Genomic DNA, 18,447 nt, shown 5'->3' with positions numbered 1-18,447 from the left:
AAGGGTTGATCTATTCAGTTGGCAAAAGGATTTCAAGAAATGATGTGTAAGACAAGCTATTATTGGTGGTCCCCCATTTCTTTACCTCCGACAAAAGCGAAAGAGACCACTAAGTTCTGTATTTCAGTATTCTATATTGTGTCATAGTAGTCATACCTACCACCTTTCTGACGACTATTTGTTTTGTTTTTTCTTGTTTTTGTTGTTGTTTTTTCTTTTCATTTATTTCGCTAGCAAATTATGTATTCAAATAAACACATCACTTAATAGTAACACTGATTATCCTAGAATGTCTTATTACATGCCAGAACAACGTCAATGATAACTTGCTATTTTTACCACACATAGTTTTCTAACAGTATATGTTTGTTTTACTTTTGCAGACAGCTGATAATAATGGCAAAAATCGTCATTGGTTCAGGGAAATTTCTATAAGAATTCCTAACCGTCGTTTCTACAGGCCGCAATTTCAAACAAGGCAGGATAGTCACAAAAGATAGACTTTTCCGAAGAAAGATTTCTTAGCTTTTTAGGTATGTAAAACTGATATCATGGAATGAACATATTTGATTACATTGGTTCATCAGTTGTGTAAAAAACTATGGCTACTCCATTGTATAGTTCAAAACTATCAGGATCAAAATTCAAGAATTGGATTAAGGCTGGATTAGGTGTTCTATATACCAAACAAGGCATTGAGCCTTTTGTATATGATGAAATAGAACAGTTCCAGCAGAAATGTTTGAGCGACATTTGCAACAACAATGGACTTGTTGCTGGTACCACATGTTCTAGTTGTTGTACAGAAAATGTCATTGTTTGTCCTACGAATAGAATTTGCAATGTTGGACGTGGGAAATGCAAATTCCATAGAAATTCTGCAACGCAATATCTCCCAGCTGGCTGCCCTAACAAGATATGTCATAATTTCAAAAATGACATTCAGAATGCTCACCGATACTACGGTCCGTCCTATAAAAACACTGATGCCAGCCAGTGGTGTGGCAATGCTTGGCAGATTGCTAAATGTTTTATGCCACCAGACGGATACAAGGATGTGACATGTGCATTAGAAACGGATTTTAATGGAATTATCAGTGTAATTATCAACTATAAAGCATTTCAGTCGAAAATTAAAGACGACCTTTCCAAGAAATCCAGCATCTTTGAAAAGGTAAGTCATTATAACTACGGAAATAGATATGAAGAGAATATTTGATATGCCTCTTTCTGAACTGGCTTATTGGGTATTTGTCTATGCCGAGGTGCTCCGCATGATGAAATATTTGAGTGATAAATTCAGATATTCTGAAATATTGACCCAGTTCAAAGTTCATTTAAAAAGTAGTCCGTCAGCAACTTCCGTGTAAAGGAATAGTGATGTGTAAGGACAATATGTTTACAAAAATGCATATTTTAGTAAAATTAGGAGTTATTGTAGGATAAGTTTTGTCCCTGTTTATGTGTACATCGTCCGTCCGTCAGTCATCCTATACAAGCTCGGGCTATAACAGGGCAATCAATGAAGACATTTTTTTTTCATATAATTTGGCACAGCTACTACTCATAGCAAGATGAGATGCTATGGGCTAGATTCACGAGCTTGGCACGCACAAGGTTAAGTCAATCTTGAGGTCCAAACATAGTTTTCTATCCTAGTCAATAATTGTTCCATGCATTTATTGATCACCAAATTACACGCCACAAAAAGTCGCAGTAACATAAGTCGAACTCTATTACAAAGATATTGAATATACACCAGAAAGTATAACAATTTACAATTACCAGTCGACACTGAAGACTGCTTTCTTGATAGTTTATAAACTCTGTAAGATAACGGAATGCAACCAAGAAAAACAATAGCAGAATCGGTTTGACAGAGTCCGTTCGTGAATTGTAATGGAAAGTGCAAGTCCTCACCCCTCTGAAGCTAAAATACGTTAAATAGCAGATATTATATTACTTGCAACAGACTTAATGCGTTGATAATCCCATGTTAGTTTTATATACATGTAGACATTATCTAAACATCAACTGAAAATTCAAACTTAAAAAGGAAATATATGAAATATGCTTCTGTACAATACCCAAGTAATGAAATTGTTATGTTTTTCTAGGTATAATATCTTACTTTTCTTGCCATTTCAGCAACATCATAATAAATAGCTTATGGAACAATTTTACAGTACAAAAAAGCGACCAATTACTCTTTAAGATTTGCTTTATGTCAGCAGTTCAACATTATGCAGACTTAATGAAACGACGAGTAATAGCAATAGATAAAAATAAATTCTTTCCACTCGTATTTGCAAACTGAAACTTGACATTTGTTAGGTTTGTTTAAAGTACTATGATTCAGATACTGAAACAGTCCTTTTGTGATATTTTTACAGGCTAGAGAGGTAGGCAGAGCAGTTCGACATTCCCCAAAATTAGAGATGGAAGATACAGATCTACAACAGTATTTTAGTGACTTACAGAATCTGCTGTCAGATCCTGCCAATTTGTCTGCTGATAAAGCTGCGCAGAATGCTAAAACAAAATTATTACAGGTCTGTGTTATTTTAGATTTTCTGTAAAAAGTACGTTTCCATATTCTTATTCTTATTTACAGATTTTTAAAAACAAAACATAAAGCAATATGTCTACCCGAATTGACATGAGGAACAAGCTGATTTAATAGTTGTTTATCATCAATCGGTCATATGTTCAGACTATTCCTCAAAAGATATTTATTCGTTTCAACGAAATATTATGGAAATGTCATGTATAACATACACTAACAAATCCTGTTAAAAATTCTCTTGAAACATAGAATGCAACAAAGCAGAATGACACCAGACGTGGAAATGTTCAATACTTCGCTGTTTAAGGACATACACAAATGGTTGATTGACAGTGAATATGGGAAATGTATTTATAAAATATGTCACAACTGAATTTTGATATTCTTTTTTTTTGAAATGATATTTCTCAAATTCTACTTTAATTTGCTCTACATGAAGCTTATCATTAAAAGTCTGCCAGAACAAAAGCTAGTATACTGTTGTATAATTAACAGAAAAGGTATGTCGGTGTTTCCCCTCCGTCAATACGAAAAAAGGGAATAATATAATCTATTTGAAATAATTACATGGAGAAATTCTAAATAGACAACAAACTTGAAAGCGGTGTAGGTTCTTTCCAACGGCAAATGATAAAAATTATTTCACGTCTGTTGCACAATACTCTAGGTATTGTACGTAAACTGATTTTTTTCCGCACTCCACACCGTCCAATGACCTATTCGCCCACCCAAATGGAAAAGGCGGAATCATAATACGTTCAAATAAAACGGTTGTATGAAACAATTCTTTTGTATAGTGTTTCTATTATTTGTCATAACGACATTACGTAGGTTTGGCGCAAATACTAGTACGTCGACGGAACGTTAGCACTTCAGCATGTTTTAATAGTAACACTTTCCTCGAAATAAGTTATGTGTGTGTAGCCAAGTTATTTTTGCATCTTTTCAGTGTGTGAAGTAAGTAAGTGTGACGCAATTATAAAATTTAATTTCAATTCTGAAACGTCTATAGTATAGAACGATACATCTGAACCATTAGAAATCCTTTCTCTGTGACTAAATGGCGACAAATAATATGTCGTCGTTTACTTAAAGTTTCTTGTATATTTAATATAAGAATATCATCTAAAAGATATCGAATGCGCTTATTTCATTAATCAGAAATATTTTATTTTAGATATTGTCCTGATATCTGTAAAATCCTAACACGATGAATCTAACATGACAAAATACAGAAACTCGCTGTGTTTGTCAGTCAGAGGTGTAACTATTTCAAGTTATCGCAGTTTATAACCCATTTGAGTTATTGGTTAAACTTTCATAACTTGTTTCAGTTATTATAAAATATTAAAAAGCCCTCCTGTGCCAATTCCTCATTTTGATTGTGACATATTATCTTTCCAGCTATGCAGTAATTTTTTTAAACAAGGCTGATAAAATTTTACGCAGAAGCTTTAAAGCTATAAAACTCTTAATATCTCATTATTATCCCATTATGCTTATCAGGTCATGCTCAGACTAAATGAGAATTTGATAAGCCTCAATTTGCTATTAATTTCACTTCAAAGGTCACTTTGTGAAAACAGGAAAAAGACTTTTTGAATAACTTACCTGAGTTAACTATATTTTATAGCTAATCAATTATAAAATGCTTGAAAAAGTAACTGAAATAGGTTACATAACTTAAAACAGTTACACCCCTGACTGTTTGTAGATGCACATTCATATTCAAATGTTAATACACATGTATAACATTCGCTAAACAAAATTTCAAGCGTTTAGATATACACTCAGTTCCAACAGAAAGTGTGCACTTAGTTTTGTTATGTTTTTCTCGGTTATTTTCATGAAAACTTATAATGTTTGGTACCAAAATTTAAATCAGTTTATAAACAAATTGGTGTGCGTTTTAGTTAGTGTATAAAAACGGAAACAAAAACGTCGGGGAATTTTTGAGATATTTAAACTTAAAAAGTGCACACTTTCTTCACACTTTCATTTGGAACTAAGTATAATGTGTACACTTAATATGCTTATGAAATCGGTTGCGCTTTATTATGCCCCCCTTCGAAGAAGGAGGGGTATATTGTTTTGCAGATGTCGGTCGGTCGGTCGGAATGTAGACCAATCCGTTTCCGGATGATAACTCGAGAACGCTTGGGCCTAGGATCATGAAAGTTGATAGGGAGGTTGGTCATCACCAGCAGATGACCCCCATTGATTTTGAGGTCTGTATGTCAAAGGTCAAGGTCACAGTGACCCTGAATAGTAAAACGGTTTCCGGATGATAACTCAAGAACACTTGGACCTAGGATCATAAAAGTTGATAGGGAGGTTGGTCATCTCCAGCAGATGAACCCTATTGATTTTGAGGTCTGTATGTCAAAGGTCAAGGTCACAGTGACCCAGAATAGTAAAATGGTTTCCGGATGATAACTCAAGAACACTTGGGCCTAGGATCATGAAAGTTGATAGGTAGGTTGGTAATAACCAGCAGGCGACCCCTATTGATTTTGAGTTCAGTATGTTAAAAGTCAAGGTCACAGTGACCCTGAACAGTAAAATAGTTTCCGGATGATAACTCAAGAACGCTTCGGCCTAGGATCACAAAAAGGGAGGTTGGTAATGACCAGCAGATGACCCCTATTGATTTTGAGGTCAGTATGTTAAAGGTCAAGGTCACAGTGACCAGGAACAGTAAAATGGTTTCTAGGCAATAACTCTAGAATGCTTGGGCCTAGTGTCAGGAAAATTGATAGTTTGGCCATGACTAGCAGATTACCCCTATTGATTTTGAGGTCATTAGGTCAAAGGTCAAGGTCACATACAAGGAACAGTTAAAACGGTTTTTGATCTTCTTGTCCAAAACCGTAGGGCCTAGGGCTTTGATATTTGGTATGTAGCAAAATCTAGTGGTCCTCTACCAAGATTGTTCAGATTATTTCTCAAGGGTCAAATATGGCCCCACCCCGGGGGTCACATGGTTTATATAGACTTATATAGGAAAAAACTTTGAAAAACCTCTTGTCCAAACTACAGGGGCTAGGGCTTCGATACTTTGTATATGACATCATCTAGTGGTCCTCTGCTAAGATTGTTCAAATTATTCCCCTAGGGTCAAATATGGCTCTATCCTAGGGGGTCACATGGTTTATCCAGACTTATATAGGGAAAAACTTTGAAAATCTTCTTGTCCAAACCACAAAGGCTATGGCTTTGATATTTTGTAATGTAGCATCATTACGTGCTTCTCTACCAAGTTTGTTCAAATTATCCCTCTAGGGTCAAATATGGCCCCGCCCCAGGGATCATATGGTTCATGTAGACTTATATAGGGAAAAACGTAGAACCTTCATGTCCATAACTTACATCATTCAAATCTGGACCACATGTATAGTTTTGAGTGTCAAGATGAACCTTGACATGAGTTGATCTTGATCTTGACCTAGTGACCTACTTTCACATTTCTGTAGCTACAGCCTTCAAATTTGGACCACATGCATAGTTTTTTGTTCTGAAATAAAATGTGACATTGATTTTGACCTAGTGACCTACTTTCACCTTTCTCAAGCTACAGCCTTCAAATTTGTACCACAAGCATAGTTTTGTGAACTGAAATGAACTTTGATCTTGAGATTGACTTAGTGACCTACTTTCACATTTCTGAAGGTACAGGCTTCAAATTTGGACCACTTGCATAGTTTTGTGTTCCGAAATAAAATTTGACCTTGATTTTGACCTAGTGACCTACTTTCACATTTCGGAAGCTACAGCCTTCAAATTTGGACCACATGTATAGTTTTGAGTGGCAAGATGAACCTTGACATGAGTTGACCTAGATCTTGACCTAGTGACCTACTTTCACATTTCTGTAGCTACAGCCTTCAAATTTGGACCACATGCATAGTTTTTTGCTCCGAAATAAAATTTGACATTGATTTTGACCTAGTGACCTACTTTCACATTTCTCAAGCTACTGTCTTCAAATCTGAACCACAAGCATAGTTTTGTGTACTGAAATGAACTTTGATCTTGAGATTGACCTAATGACCTACTTTCACATTTCTGAAGGTACAGGCTTCAAATTTGGACCACTTGCATAGTTTTGTGTTCCGAAATATAATTTGTCTTTGATTTTGACCTAGTGACCTACTTTCACATTTCTGAAGCTACAGGCTTCAAATTTGGACCACATGTAGAGTTTTGAGTGGCAAGATGAACCTTGACATGAATTGACCTTGATCTTGACCTAGTGACCTACTTTCACATTTCTGTAGCTACAGCCTTCAAATTTGGACCACTTGTATAGTTTTTTGTTCCAAAATAAAATTTGACATTGATTTTGACCTAGTGACCTACTTTCACATTTCTGAAGCTACAGCCTTCAAATTTGGACCACATGTAGAGTTTTGAGTGGCAAGATGAACCTTGACATGAATTGACCTTGATCTTGACCTAGTGACCTACTTTCACATTTCTGTAGCTACAGCCTTCAAATTTGGACCACTTGTGTAGTTTTTTGTTCCAAAATAAAATTTGACATTGATTTTGACCTAGTGACCTACTTTCACATTTCTCAAGCTACAGCCTTCAAATTTGAAGTACATGCATAGTTCTGTCTACCGAAATGAACTTTGACCTTAAAATTGATCTAGTAACCTGCTTTCACATTTCTCAAGCCACAGCTTTCAAATTTGGACCACATACACATTGTTTTGTACCGAAATGAAATTTGACATTGATTTTGACCTTGAGCACGTCTTGAAATTTGAAACATTCAAAAATGGCTCAGTGGATGGCGCCAGGATCACTCTGTAATCTCTTGTTAGGTTAAAGGTCAAGGTCAAGGTCAGGTTAAACCAGAATGGTAGAACTTTTGTTTTATATATACAGTGAGCATATAATTTCTGTATCTTGTGCAATTACTGAACGCATCAATAGGGGCATTTCGTGTTCGACGAGCTCTTGTTTCAACCTAAACACTGAACTGTTCATACAAACAAAAGTATCAGTTGATATAAGTACTTGTTTGTACTTTCAAAGATGAAGTGTTGTATTTATCTGAAGTATTATGGAACACTAGGGATATTGAATAAATAAACCATATTCTAATTGCTTATTAGAAATATCTTGTTATATGTCAACAATTTCTTAGGGTCCTGTATGATATTCCAGCTTCAAAACGATACTTTGATCATTGGTAAAGACGATATCCGGAACGTGCTGGATGATGTTGCCAAGGCAGTTCAAGATAAAATCCGGACTGAAATAGATGAACACAGAAAAGAAGCTGAAAAGAAAAAGTTAGAACTGATCAATACCACAAACGAGTCTGTTAAGACCATTGCTAATCAAGGAGATGTATCAATTGCTCAACTAGATAATGCTTTAAAATCTGCAATTGATAAAATAGAAAAGCAAACAAAGGAATCGCTTACAAAAGTACAATCAGAAGCTGATGTTGCTAAGAAACAGATACACGAGTGTGCAGATAAAGAGGTAAACAAGTTGGAAGTCAAAGCCGAAGTTGGAGTGAAACAGATAGAAGAATCTACTGATAAAGGGGTTAGCAACTTGAAAGTCGAAGCCGAAACTGGAGTGAAACAGATAGAAGAGTCTACTGATAAAGGGGTTAGCAAGTTGAAAGTCGAAGCCGAAACTGGAGTGAAACAGATAGAAGAGTCTACAGATAAAGGGGCTAACAAGTTGGAAGTCAAGGCCGAAGCTGAACTGAAGAAGTTATCTGCAAAAGCGGATGAAAAAATAAAGCAAATTGAGGAATCAACGACAGGAAACAAAGAAGATGAATACAACAAGTTGAAAGAAGGTAAGTGCATTTCTTTAAAACATTATATAGGCATGTGTGTGTGCATGTGAATAGCTTGGTAAATAATCGGATTATCATTTTTTCTGATAAGCTAATGAATCTTGTATTCTATGCAGAAAAGTAACATGATAGCCAATCCTGTGCGAAAAAAGGAACTGTTTGTTTTACAGCTGTAAAACGTCTGTAAATGAACTGTTTTTTTTAAATTACAGCTGTAAAAGACCTGTAAGTGGAAAATGACCAGAAATTCAATTGAAATTTACAGGTGTAAAACATGCAGTTCTCACAAAATACAGCTGTAAAAATTACAGTTGAACGTTACAGCTGTAAAATGTTCATGTCTCAAAATTACAGCTGTAACTTTTTTGGAGGAAAACATGAGTACTGTCAGTCATCTTTAATTAAATTTGGCGGGGTATAACTGAAGTTCACAAAGAAACCACATTTTCTAAAATATTGGAATTTTAACTATTATAGAGTAAGTGCAACTGTATTATTATTTGATATAAATGTAGTTATAAATGGACATATATATGTACATGTATTAACTACTCACATTATATTTGAAGCTGATAAGTTAAAGTGAAATAATTACATATTTGTCTTATGTTTTCATGACAAAGAAAGAAAACAAGATCTGATGCACAGTATCTACTTTGACTATCCTACTCTTGAATTTTGCAAATGCTATACTGTAAACATATTTCATTACTGTTTTATTTTTACTTACAAGATCATTTTTTTTTGCCATTTTAGTACTACTTGCTACCTTTTCTAGAAAATTACAATTCAACCTAAAACTTTTGTACCTCTGCTTTCGTCCCTTAAAAAAATATGTGTTCTTTTTCAACACCTGTAATATTTCTACAGCTTAACTTTGAGGCATTTTTACAGCTGTAACTATTTCATTTTTACAGCTGTAACTTTTTCCATTTTTACAGCTGTAAGTTTTTATGCCCCCGAAGGGAGGCATATAGTTTTTGAACCGTCTGTCGGTCTGTCAGTCTGTCGGTCTGTCCGCAATTTTCGTGTCCGGTCCATATCTTTGTCATCGATGGATGGATTTTCAAATAACTTGGCATGAATGAGTACCACAGTAAGACGACGTGTCGCGCGCAAGACCCAGGTCCGTAGCTCAAAGGTCAAGGTCACACTTAGACGTTAAAGGATAGTGCATTGATGGGCGTGTCCGGCCCATATCTTTGTCATCGATGGATGGATTTTCAAATAACTTGGCATGAATGTGTACCACAGTAAGACGACATGTCGTGCGCAAGACCCAGGTTCGTAGCTCAAAGGTCAAGGTCACACTTAGACGTTAAAGGATAGTGCATTGATGGGCGTGTCCGGTCCGTATCTTTGTCATTGATGGATGGATTTTCAAATAACTTGGCATGAATGTGTACCACAGTAAGACGACGTGTCACACGCAAGACCCAGGTCCGTAGCTCAAAGGTCAAGGTCACACTTAGACGTTAAAGGTCATTTTTCATGATAGTGCATTGATGGGCATGTCCGGTCCATATCTTTGTCATTCATGCATGGATTTTAAAATAACTATGCATGAATGTGTGACACAGTAAGACGACGTGTCGCGCGCAAGACCCAGCTCCGTAGGTCAAAGGTCCTAAACTCTAACATCGGCCATAACTATTCATTCAAAGTGCCATCGGGGGCATGTGTCATCCTATGGAGACAGCTCTTGTTTACAGCTGTATCTCATTTGCATAATTCGAACTGTTTTACAGTCGTTTGACAGCTGTAAATTAAAATCTACAGCTGTAAAATCAATGCTGATAATGAAATCTACAGTTGTAAATTTGAAATAATCATGACTGTAATTTTGAACAAAAATACAGGTCTTTTACAGCTGTAAAATTTCATACAGGAATTGTGTCAACGATAAGATTTACATCGGTAATATTTTTATACATCTATAAAAAGACTTTGTACAAGGTAAAAGTCTATCAATTAGATAAATGAAATGATTTCACATACCTTTCCAACTGCATTTAATTATAAAAAATACAAGCTAGTTTCACCTATCATCACTTCTGTGTATACAAATGTGACGTGACGTTACTTTGACGCGATTTCAGTTGAAGGGTAACATTCTTTGTTTCAAATAGGCGTAACTGCTGTTTATAAAATGATTTTATTTCGCTTATATAGCAGAAGAACTACCTAATTTCATTTCAAAGAATGGGAACAATTTGAGAAACTTGGATCTTAATTTACAATATACTACAGACATCTAAGTGGTGGAATATTTTTTGTTTGGGAGAGTTTTTACTTGGTGTGCATGAACATTTATTCTTGTTCTGAGAGTTTTATCACTAGTTTGGACAGGATGGGGTCGGGACTGGGTGGGGGAGGGAGTTCGAGACCGAGAGGTTAAAGTCATTGATTTCAAATCACTTGCCCGTCATCGATTTTGGTTCAAACCTCACTCGGGACGTTGAATATTTCATGTGAGGAAGCCATCCAGCTGGCTACCGGAAGGTCAGTGGTTCTACCCAGGTCCCCGCGTGTGATGAAAATAATGCACGGAGGGGCACCTTGGGTCTTACTCCACTATCAAAACTGGAGAGTCGCCATGTGACCTATATTTGTGCCGGTGCCAGCCAAAAAAAAATTAATGTTTCATCCAAATAATCTGTTTTTACTGATGAAAACATTAATAACAACTAATCTTTCTAGAAAGTAAATGTTTATATTTATAAAGATATAAAAAAATTTCAGTCATGTCCTTTTTACATGAAAAAAATGCAACTATACGTAAACTTTTTCTTTCCTTCATAGAACAATGCAAATGTACATCCAGTTAGGTAAAGGGTAGAACAATGCAAATGTACATCAGTTAGGTAAAGGGAAGAACAGTGCAAATGTACATCAGTTAGGTAAAGGGTAGAACAATGCAAATGTACATGAGTTAGGTAAAGGGTAGAACAGTGCAAATGTACATCAGTTAGGTAAAGGGTAGAACAATGCAAATGTACATCAGTTAGGTAAAGGGTAGAACAGTGCAAATGTACATCAGTTAGGTAAAGGGTAGAACAATGCAAATGTACATGAGTTAGGTAAAGGGTAGAACAGTGCAAATGTACATCAATTAGGTAAAGGGTAGGTGAAGGGTAGTACAGTGCAAATGTACATCAATTAGGTAAAGGGTAGAACAGTGCAAATGTACATCAGTTAGGTAAAGGGAAGAACAATGCAAATGTATATCAGTTAGGTAAAGGGTAGAACAGTGCAAATGTACATCAATTAGGTAAAGGGTAGAACAGTGCAAATGTACATCAATTAGGTAAAGGTAGAACAGTGCAAATGTACATCAAATAGGTAAAGAGTAGAACAATTCAAATGTACATCAGTTAGGTAAAGAGTAGAACAATGCAAATGTACATCAATAAGGTAAAGGTAGAACAATGCAAATGTACATCAATTAGGTAAAGAGTAGAACAATTCAAATGTACATCAGTTAGGTAAAGGGTAGAACAATGCAAATGTACATCAATAAGGTAAAGGTAGAACAATGCAAATGTACATCAATTAGGTAAAGAGAAGAACAGTTCAAATGTACATCAATTAGGTAAAGGGTAGAACAATGCAAATGTACATCAGTTAGGTAAAGGGTAGAACAATGCAAATGTACATCAATTAGGTAAAGGTAGAGCAATGCAAATGTACATCAGTTAGGTAAAGGGTAGAACAATTCAAATGTACATCAGTTAGGTAAAGGGTAGAACAATGCAAATGTACATCAGTTAGGTAAAGGGTAGAACAATGCAAATGTACATCAGTTAGGTAAAGGGTAGAACAATGCAAATGTACATCAGTTAGGTAAAGGGTAGAACAATGCAAATGTAGTTTATAATGTACATCAGTTAGGTAAAGGGTAGAACAATGCAAATGTACATCAATAAGGTAAAGGTAGAACAATGCAAATGTACATCAATTAGGTAAAGAGAAGAACAGTTCAAATGTACATCAGTTAGGTAAAGGGTAGAACAATGCAAATGTACATCAGTTAGGTAAAGGGTAGAACAATGCAAATGTACATCAGTTAGGTAAAGGGTAGAACAATGCAAATGTACATCAATTAGGTAAAGGGTCCCAATTTTCAGTGCGTCGTTCTTCTAAACATATCTGGTGCATTTGGTTTGGAATAATTCTTGTAAAGGTTCAGTATTCGAAATACATATGTTAATTTTATCAGTCGATGTTCAGTCGCAAAATACACTTATGTTACTTAATCTTTGATACTTTTAAGCTTTTGTAACCAAATAGACAAATCTGGACTTTGAATGTTATTTAAGATTTGCCATATATGAATACTATAATAAATTTTGAGCTACTGAACATATGGTCGAAAGTCTGCATTATACATTTTTCCAGCTGTTGAGTATATCCACTTTGAATATAAATCATAAGTATTGTGTATCTCTTTCCTAATTCGTGGGCGCCTAATTCATGGGCGCCTAATTCGTGGGCGCCTAATTCATGGGTGCCTAATTCGTGGGCGCCTAATTCGTGGGCGCCTAATTCGTGGGCGCCTAACTCATGGGCGCCTAATTCGTAGGCGCCTAAAGACGTTTTTTATTTTCATCTTATTTCTTCTTTTCTCACAAAAATTATGTATATTGTACGTTTCATTAACTATTTTGTTTTGCATTACTTTCATACGTCTTTGCAACCTATTGATAAATTTAGATGAGAATTGCTATGAAATAAACGGACAAAAAGTTTTAAATGAAAAGAATTACACGGTATAGCTAAATTATCTCGCTAGAAACTGTCTGACGGATTTTAAAATGCGACCCGTTCGATTTGTCAAAACATGACCACCTGAATGCAAAGTCACACTTCTCAAATATCAACCTGCACAGGCAACGTAAGGGGAACAAGTCTGTTTTTCTCAGAGTTACTTGAATGGTTGTTATAGTTCCCCCGACAAAGGTTAAGACAAAAGAGGTAGAACGAGACTGTACCTAGTCAAAACATCACAGTGTTTCGTTGTTACTTCTCCGAATGATTGTGTTTGAGAAAATCGAACTAAGAAATAATATACAGACTAGAAGTTTTGTTGTATTTCGTTTAGAGTACATCAATGCCGATCTTCAGACAGTTCAAATATTTAATCTAAATAATTTTATGTGTATATGCTGCGGTAAACTGGCTCCCGTCCCTATGTTTGTTCTTATTTACATATACAGGCCTATATAAGTTTATTCATGAAGAGGGAAGTAACTCCTGTAGGTTGTTTCTACATTGACATTTCTAATTGCCCCTGGCTCCGATGTATGGTTCAGACATCAGATAATATGTGCTTATTTTAGAGGCTTAAGATTTTCTTATTTATATAAAAAATTAACCATGCAGCCAGGGAGTCAGACTAATGCTGCGGACGTGTTATACACATGTAGAGCTTTGTGTATGTATTATGCAGGATTTAATTTACTTTTATACCTAACCCTTTACATCATTTTTTTCGGCTTTAAACTACTGCGATCAATAGAAATACACTTCTTGGCGGAGCAAACTACACGCGATAACCAGAGTGACAGTTACGTCATTAACTACCTGCGTTTGATGTAAACGCCCATTCGGTGAGCTTTTCTGAAAATGGTAGTAGAACTGATACGTGATTTTGTAACACATCTTCAAATACTGTGTTGTGAAATTATTGGTGACGCAATAACGACCAATCAAAGACTCGTTGACAACAGGTCGGAGATAGTGGTGTTTATCTACATAGCGTAGATAGCACAGGCACTCGTTTCGGTCAGTAAGACACATACAATACTATATTAACACCCCTGTAGACTAGAAGATTTAGAGTCTACAGGGGTGTTAATATTGCATTGTATGTGTTTTATTGACCGAAACGAGTGCCTGTGGTAGATAGATCTACATGCGGATTTATTCAGTTTCAACGCAGGACATTTAACATTCTTGAGGTATGTTTCGTCTACAGCTACTTGTTGTGCCCCCCCATGAGTGGTGGGGGCATATAGATTTGGTCTTGTCCGTTCGTCCGTCCATCCGTCCGTCCGTCCGAAGTTCGTGATACGCCTAGCTTGAAAAGTATTTGATATAAATTGATGAAACCTTGCAGGAGTCTTTATCATGATGTGAACTTGTGCACCTCCTATTTTTCGTCTGGGTCTGCCCCCTATTTTCAGAGTTATGGCCCCTGAAATAGACAAAAATGCACTTTTTTACCTTGTGAGACGCCTAGCTCAAAAAGTATTTGATATAGATTCATGAAACCTTGCATGAGTCTTAATTATGATGTGAACTTGCGCACCTCCTATTTTTCATTTGGCTCAGCTCCCTATTTTCAGAGTTATGGCCCCTGAAATAGTCAAAAATGCACATTTTCACCTTGTGACATGCCTAGCTCAAAAAGTATTTGATATAGATTCATGAAACCTTGCATGAGTCTTAATCATGATATGAACTTGCGCACCTCCTATTTTTCGTTTGTCTCTGCCCCCTATTTTCAGAGTAATGGCCCCTGAAATAGTCAAAAATGCACATTTTTACCTTGTGACACACCTAGCTCAAAAAGTATTTGATATAGATTCATTAAACCTTGCATGAGTCTTTATCATGATATGAACTTGCGCACCTCCTATTTTTCATTTGGTTTCACCCCATTTTTTCAGAGTTATGTCCCCTGAAATAGTCAAAAATGCACTTTTTCAGCTTGTGACACGCCTAGCTCAAAAAGTATATGATGTAAATTATTGAAACCTTGCATGAGTCTTTATCATGGTATGAACTTGCGCATCTCCTATTTTTCATCTGGCACCGCCGCCTAATTTTAGAGTTATGGCCCATGAAATAGTCAAAAATGCACATTTTCACCTTGTGTCTAGCCTAGCTCAAAAAATATTAGATATAGATTTATGAAACCTTGCATGAGTCTTAATCATGATATGAACATGTGCAGCTCCTATTTTTCATCTGGGTCTTCCCCCTATTTCTAGAGTTATGGCCCCTGAAATAGTCAAAAATGCACATTTTCACCTTGTGACACGCCTAGCTCAAAAAGTATTTGATATAAATTGATGAAACCTTGCATGAATCTTTATCATGATATGAACCTGCGCATCTCCTATTTTTCACCTGGGTCCACCCCCTTTTTCTAGAGTTATGGCCCCTGAAATAGTAAAAGAAATGCTTATTTTCACCTAATTATGTGCCTCACTCAAAAAGTATTTAATGTAAATTCATGAAACCTTGCTTGAGTCTTTATCATAAGTGACCTTGCACATTTGGCATTCTTCTTGAGAATTTTAGTTTTTATTACAGAGTTATGGCCCTTGAAATAGCCAAAATAGTGGAGTTTTTGTTTGTGATACTCATAGCTCAAAAAGTATGTGGTATAGAATAATGAATCCATTTCATAATATTTTTTTTTGAGGCTATACCCCATTAAGACTGCAAACATTTGAATGATTTCCCCTTATTTGTAACAAATGTACCAGTGGGGGGCACACCCTGTGTCCTACAGACACATTCTAGTTTTAATATTGGATTGCATTATATAGATCTATATTGCATCATTTTTAGCTCACCTGTCACAAAGTGACAAGGTGAGCTTTTGTGATCACTCTCTGTCCGTCGTCCGTCGTCCGTTCGTCCGTCAACAATTAGTTTGTCTAGACACTAGAGGTCACAATTTTGACCTAATCTTTATGAAACTCAGTCACAATGATCATCTCTAAGAAATCTAGGCCAAGTTCGATATTGGGTCATCTGGGGTCAAAAACTAGGTCACTAGGTCAAATCAAAGGAAAACCTTGTCTAGACACTAGAGGTCACAATTTTGACCTATTCTTTATGAAACTCGGTCACAATGATCATCTCTAAGAAATCTAGGCCAAGTTTGATATTGGGTCATCTGGGGACAAAAACTAGGTCACTAGGTCAAATCAAAGGAAAATCTTGTCTAGACACTAGAGGTCACAACCTTGACCTAATCTTTATGAAACTCAGTCACAATGATCATCTCTAAGAAATCTAGGCCAAGTTTGATATTGGGTCATCTGGGGTTAAAAACTAGGTCACTAGGTCAAAGCAAAGGAAAACCTTGTTTAATAAGTTCTATTTTTAGGTCACCTGTCACAGAGTGGCAAGGTTAGCTGTTTCGATCGCATTTCGTCCGGCGTCCGTCCGTCTGTCCGTCTGTCCGGCGTCCGTAAACTTTTACTTCAAACGACATCTCCTCATAAACCACTGGGCCAATTTTAACCAAACTTCACAGGAATGTTCCTTGGGTGAAGCTCTTCAAAAATTGTTCAAAGAATTTGATTCCATGCAGAACTCTGGTTGCCATGGCAACCGAAAGCAAAAACTTTAAAAATCTTCTTCTCAAAAACCAGAAGCCCTAGAGCTTAGATATTTGGTGTGAAGCATTTCCTAGTGGACCTCTACCAAGTTTGTTCAAGTCATGACCACGGGGTCAAAATTGATTTTACATAGAAATATTTTAAACAATCTTCTCCTCAAAAGCCAGAAGACATAGAGCTTAGATATTTGGTGTAAAGCATTGCCTAATGGACCTCTACCAAGTTTGTTCAAATCATGACCCCAGGGTCAAAATTGACCCTGCCCCAGGGGTCACTTGATTTTACATAGGAAAATCTTCAAAAAAAATCTAAAAATAAACCAGAAGGTCTAGATCTTAGATATTTTGTGTGTAGCATTGCCTAGTAGACCCCGCCCCATGGGGTTACTTGATTGTAGATAGAAAAATCTTCCAAATTTTCTAAAAATAAACCAGAAGGCCTAGATCTTAGATATTTGACATGTAGCATTGCTTAGTGGACCTCTACAAAATTTGTTCAAATCTTGTTAAAATGTATATGCTCTATGTCAAAACTTGATTATATCATTCTGAGCAATGGTACTCAGGTGAGCGATACAGGGCCATCATGGCCCTCTTGTTTAAATTTTGGTTAATTTCTCCCTTTTGTTGTTCATGTCCTTTGGGTTTCATCAGTCAAAATTTTGCTCCTAATCTTCTATGATGTAATCCTTCAGGCATAAAACTACTGGCCTGATTTGAAAATAATTTTATTGGAAGAAAATTTCAACTATATTTTCTCATAATTCTTTTGATTGATCTTGATTTTGATTATGATTTTTTGACCTTCTTGTCCTAAAGTGCAATGATAACAGGTGAGCGATATAGGGCCATTTTGGCCCTCTTGTTTACCAATGTCATCTTATATGGGCCATCTTGGTTAACCAAATTGGACCGTTTTGTCTAACATCAATACCCCTTATAAGAATGAATTGATACTAATACAGATGTAAACTGTGACCATTCCTCATCTTTAGACATCACCTGACCTCAGTTTGACCTTGACCTTGGCCTCGTTTTGGACTTAGGTGCAACATCTATTGACAAGGATACCACTGGGGGCATCAAGCGTTAATATTGAACGGCAGCTCCTTGTCACAATTTTAAAGTTTCGTCTAAATTTATAAACATGTCATTTTGCAAGTATATAGTATTTTTTTTTTATTATATATGCATATAAAAGAACTAGTCTGCAAATATATTACTGAAATATTTTCTCATTTTTTAGCAGACTCCAGATAGAAGTTCTTTCCAGATGTAAATTAAGTGAATTGATGAAATCCTGAAAAAGTGTTTGAGTGTTGGTGTTGTCCAGATATTAAAAAAGAATTGAGGTTTGTATTAAAGATTTTTATGACTATGAATATCTGAAAAATGTTAGTTTTTAATGCAGTGTGGGTTAGTAAAAGAGGTCGGTATAATTTATATTCTCTACAAACCCTTATCATGCTGGACACAATTGATTTGCAACCAGTGCAGATCATAATCAGCCTGCACATCAGTGCAGTCTGATCAAGATCTACATGTTCCCACCCTTTTTGACAGTTAATGGTACTTTCCAAATTGATAGATGGACAAGTTATATATAAAAATTTAGCAGGGTAAGGGTGAAGGACTTGCAAGTGTTGAAACATTTAAACTGAATTACAATTTTCTTCTTCAAGTCTGTAACTTATT

General features: G+C 36.0%; 1 protein-coding gene across 1 annotated transcript in view; it reads left to right on the top strand.

The window, feature by feature from the left end:
- The first annotated feature begins 545 nt into the window (after window positions 1-545).
- The window catches only part of LOC123556283 (myosin-2 heavy chain, non muscle-like), a 31,403-nt gene continuing 13,501 nt past the window's right edge, over window positions 546-18,447 (top strand). The window contains exons 1-4 of the mRNA XM_053527473.1: window positions 546-1,174; window positions 2,394-2,552; window positions 7,742-8,393; window positions 17,999-18,104. Coding sequence (XP_053383448.1) covers window positions 602-1,174; window positions 2,394-2,552; window positions 7,742-8,393; window positions 17,999-18,012 — 1,398 coding nt within the window. The 5' untranslated portion in view covers window positions 546-601 and the 3' untranslated portion in view covers window positions 18,013-18,104. The remainder of the gene's footprint in view (window positions 1,175-2,393; window positions 2,553-7,741; window positions 8,394-17,998; window positions 18,105-18,447) is intronic.

This window comes from Mercenaria mercenaria, chromosome 16 (assembly GCF_021730395.1).
Source record: "Mercenaria mercenaria strain notata chromosome 16, MADL_Memer_1, whole genome shotgun sequence".
NCBI lineage: Eukaryota > Metazoa > Mollusca > Bivalvia > Venerida > Veneridae > Mercenaria > Mercenaria mercenaria.
This window is presented reverse-complemented; position numbering and strand designations above follow the sequence as displayed.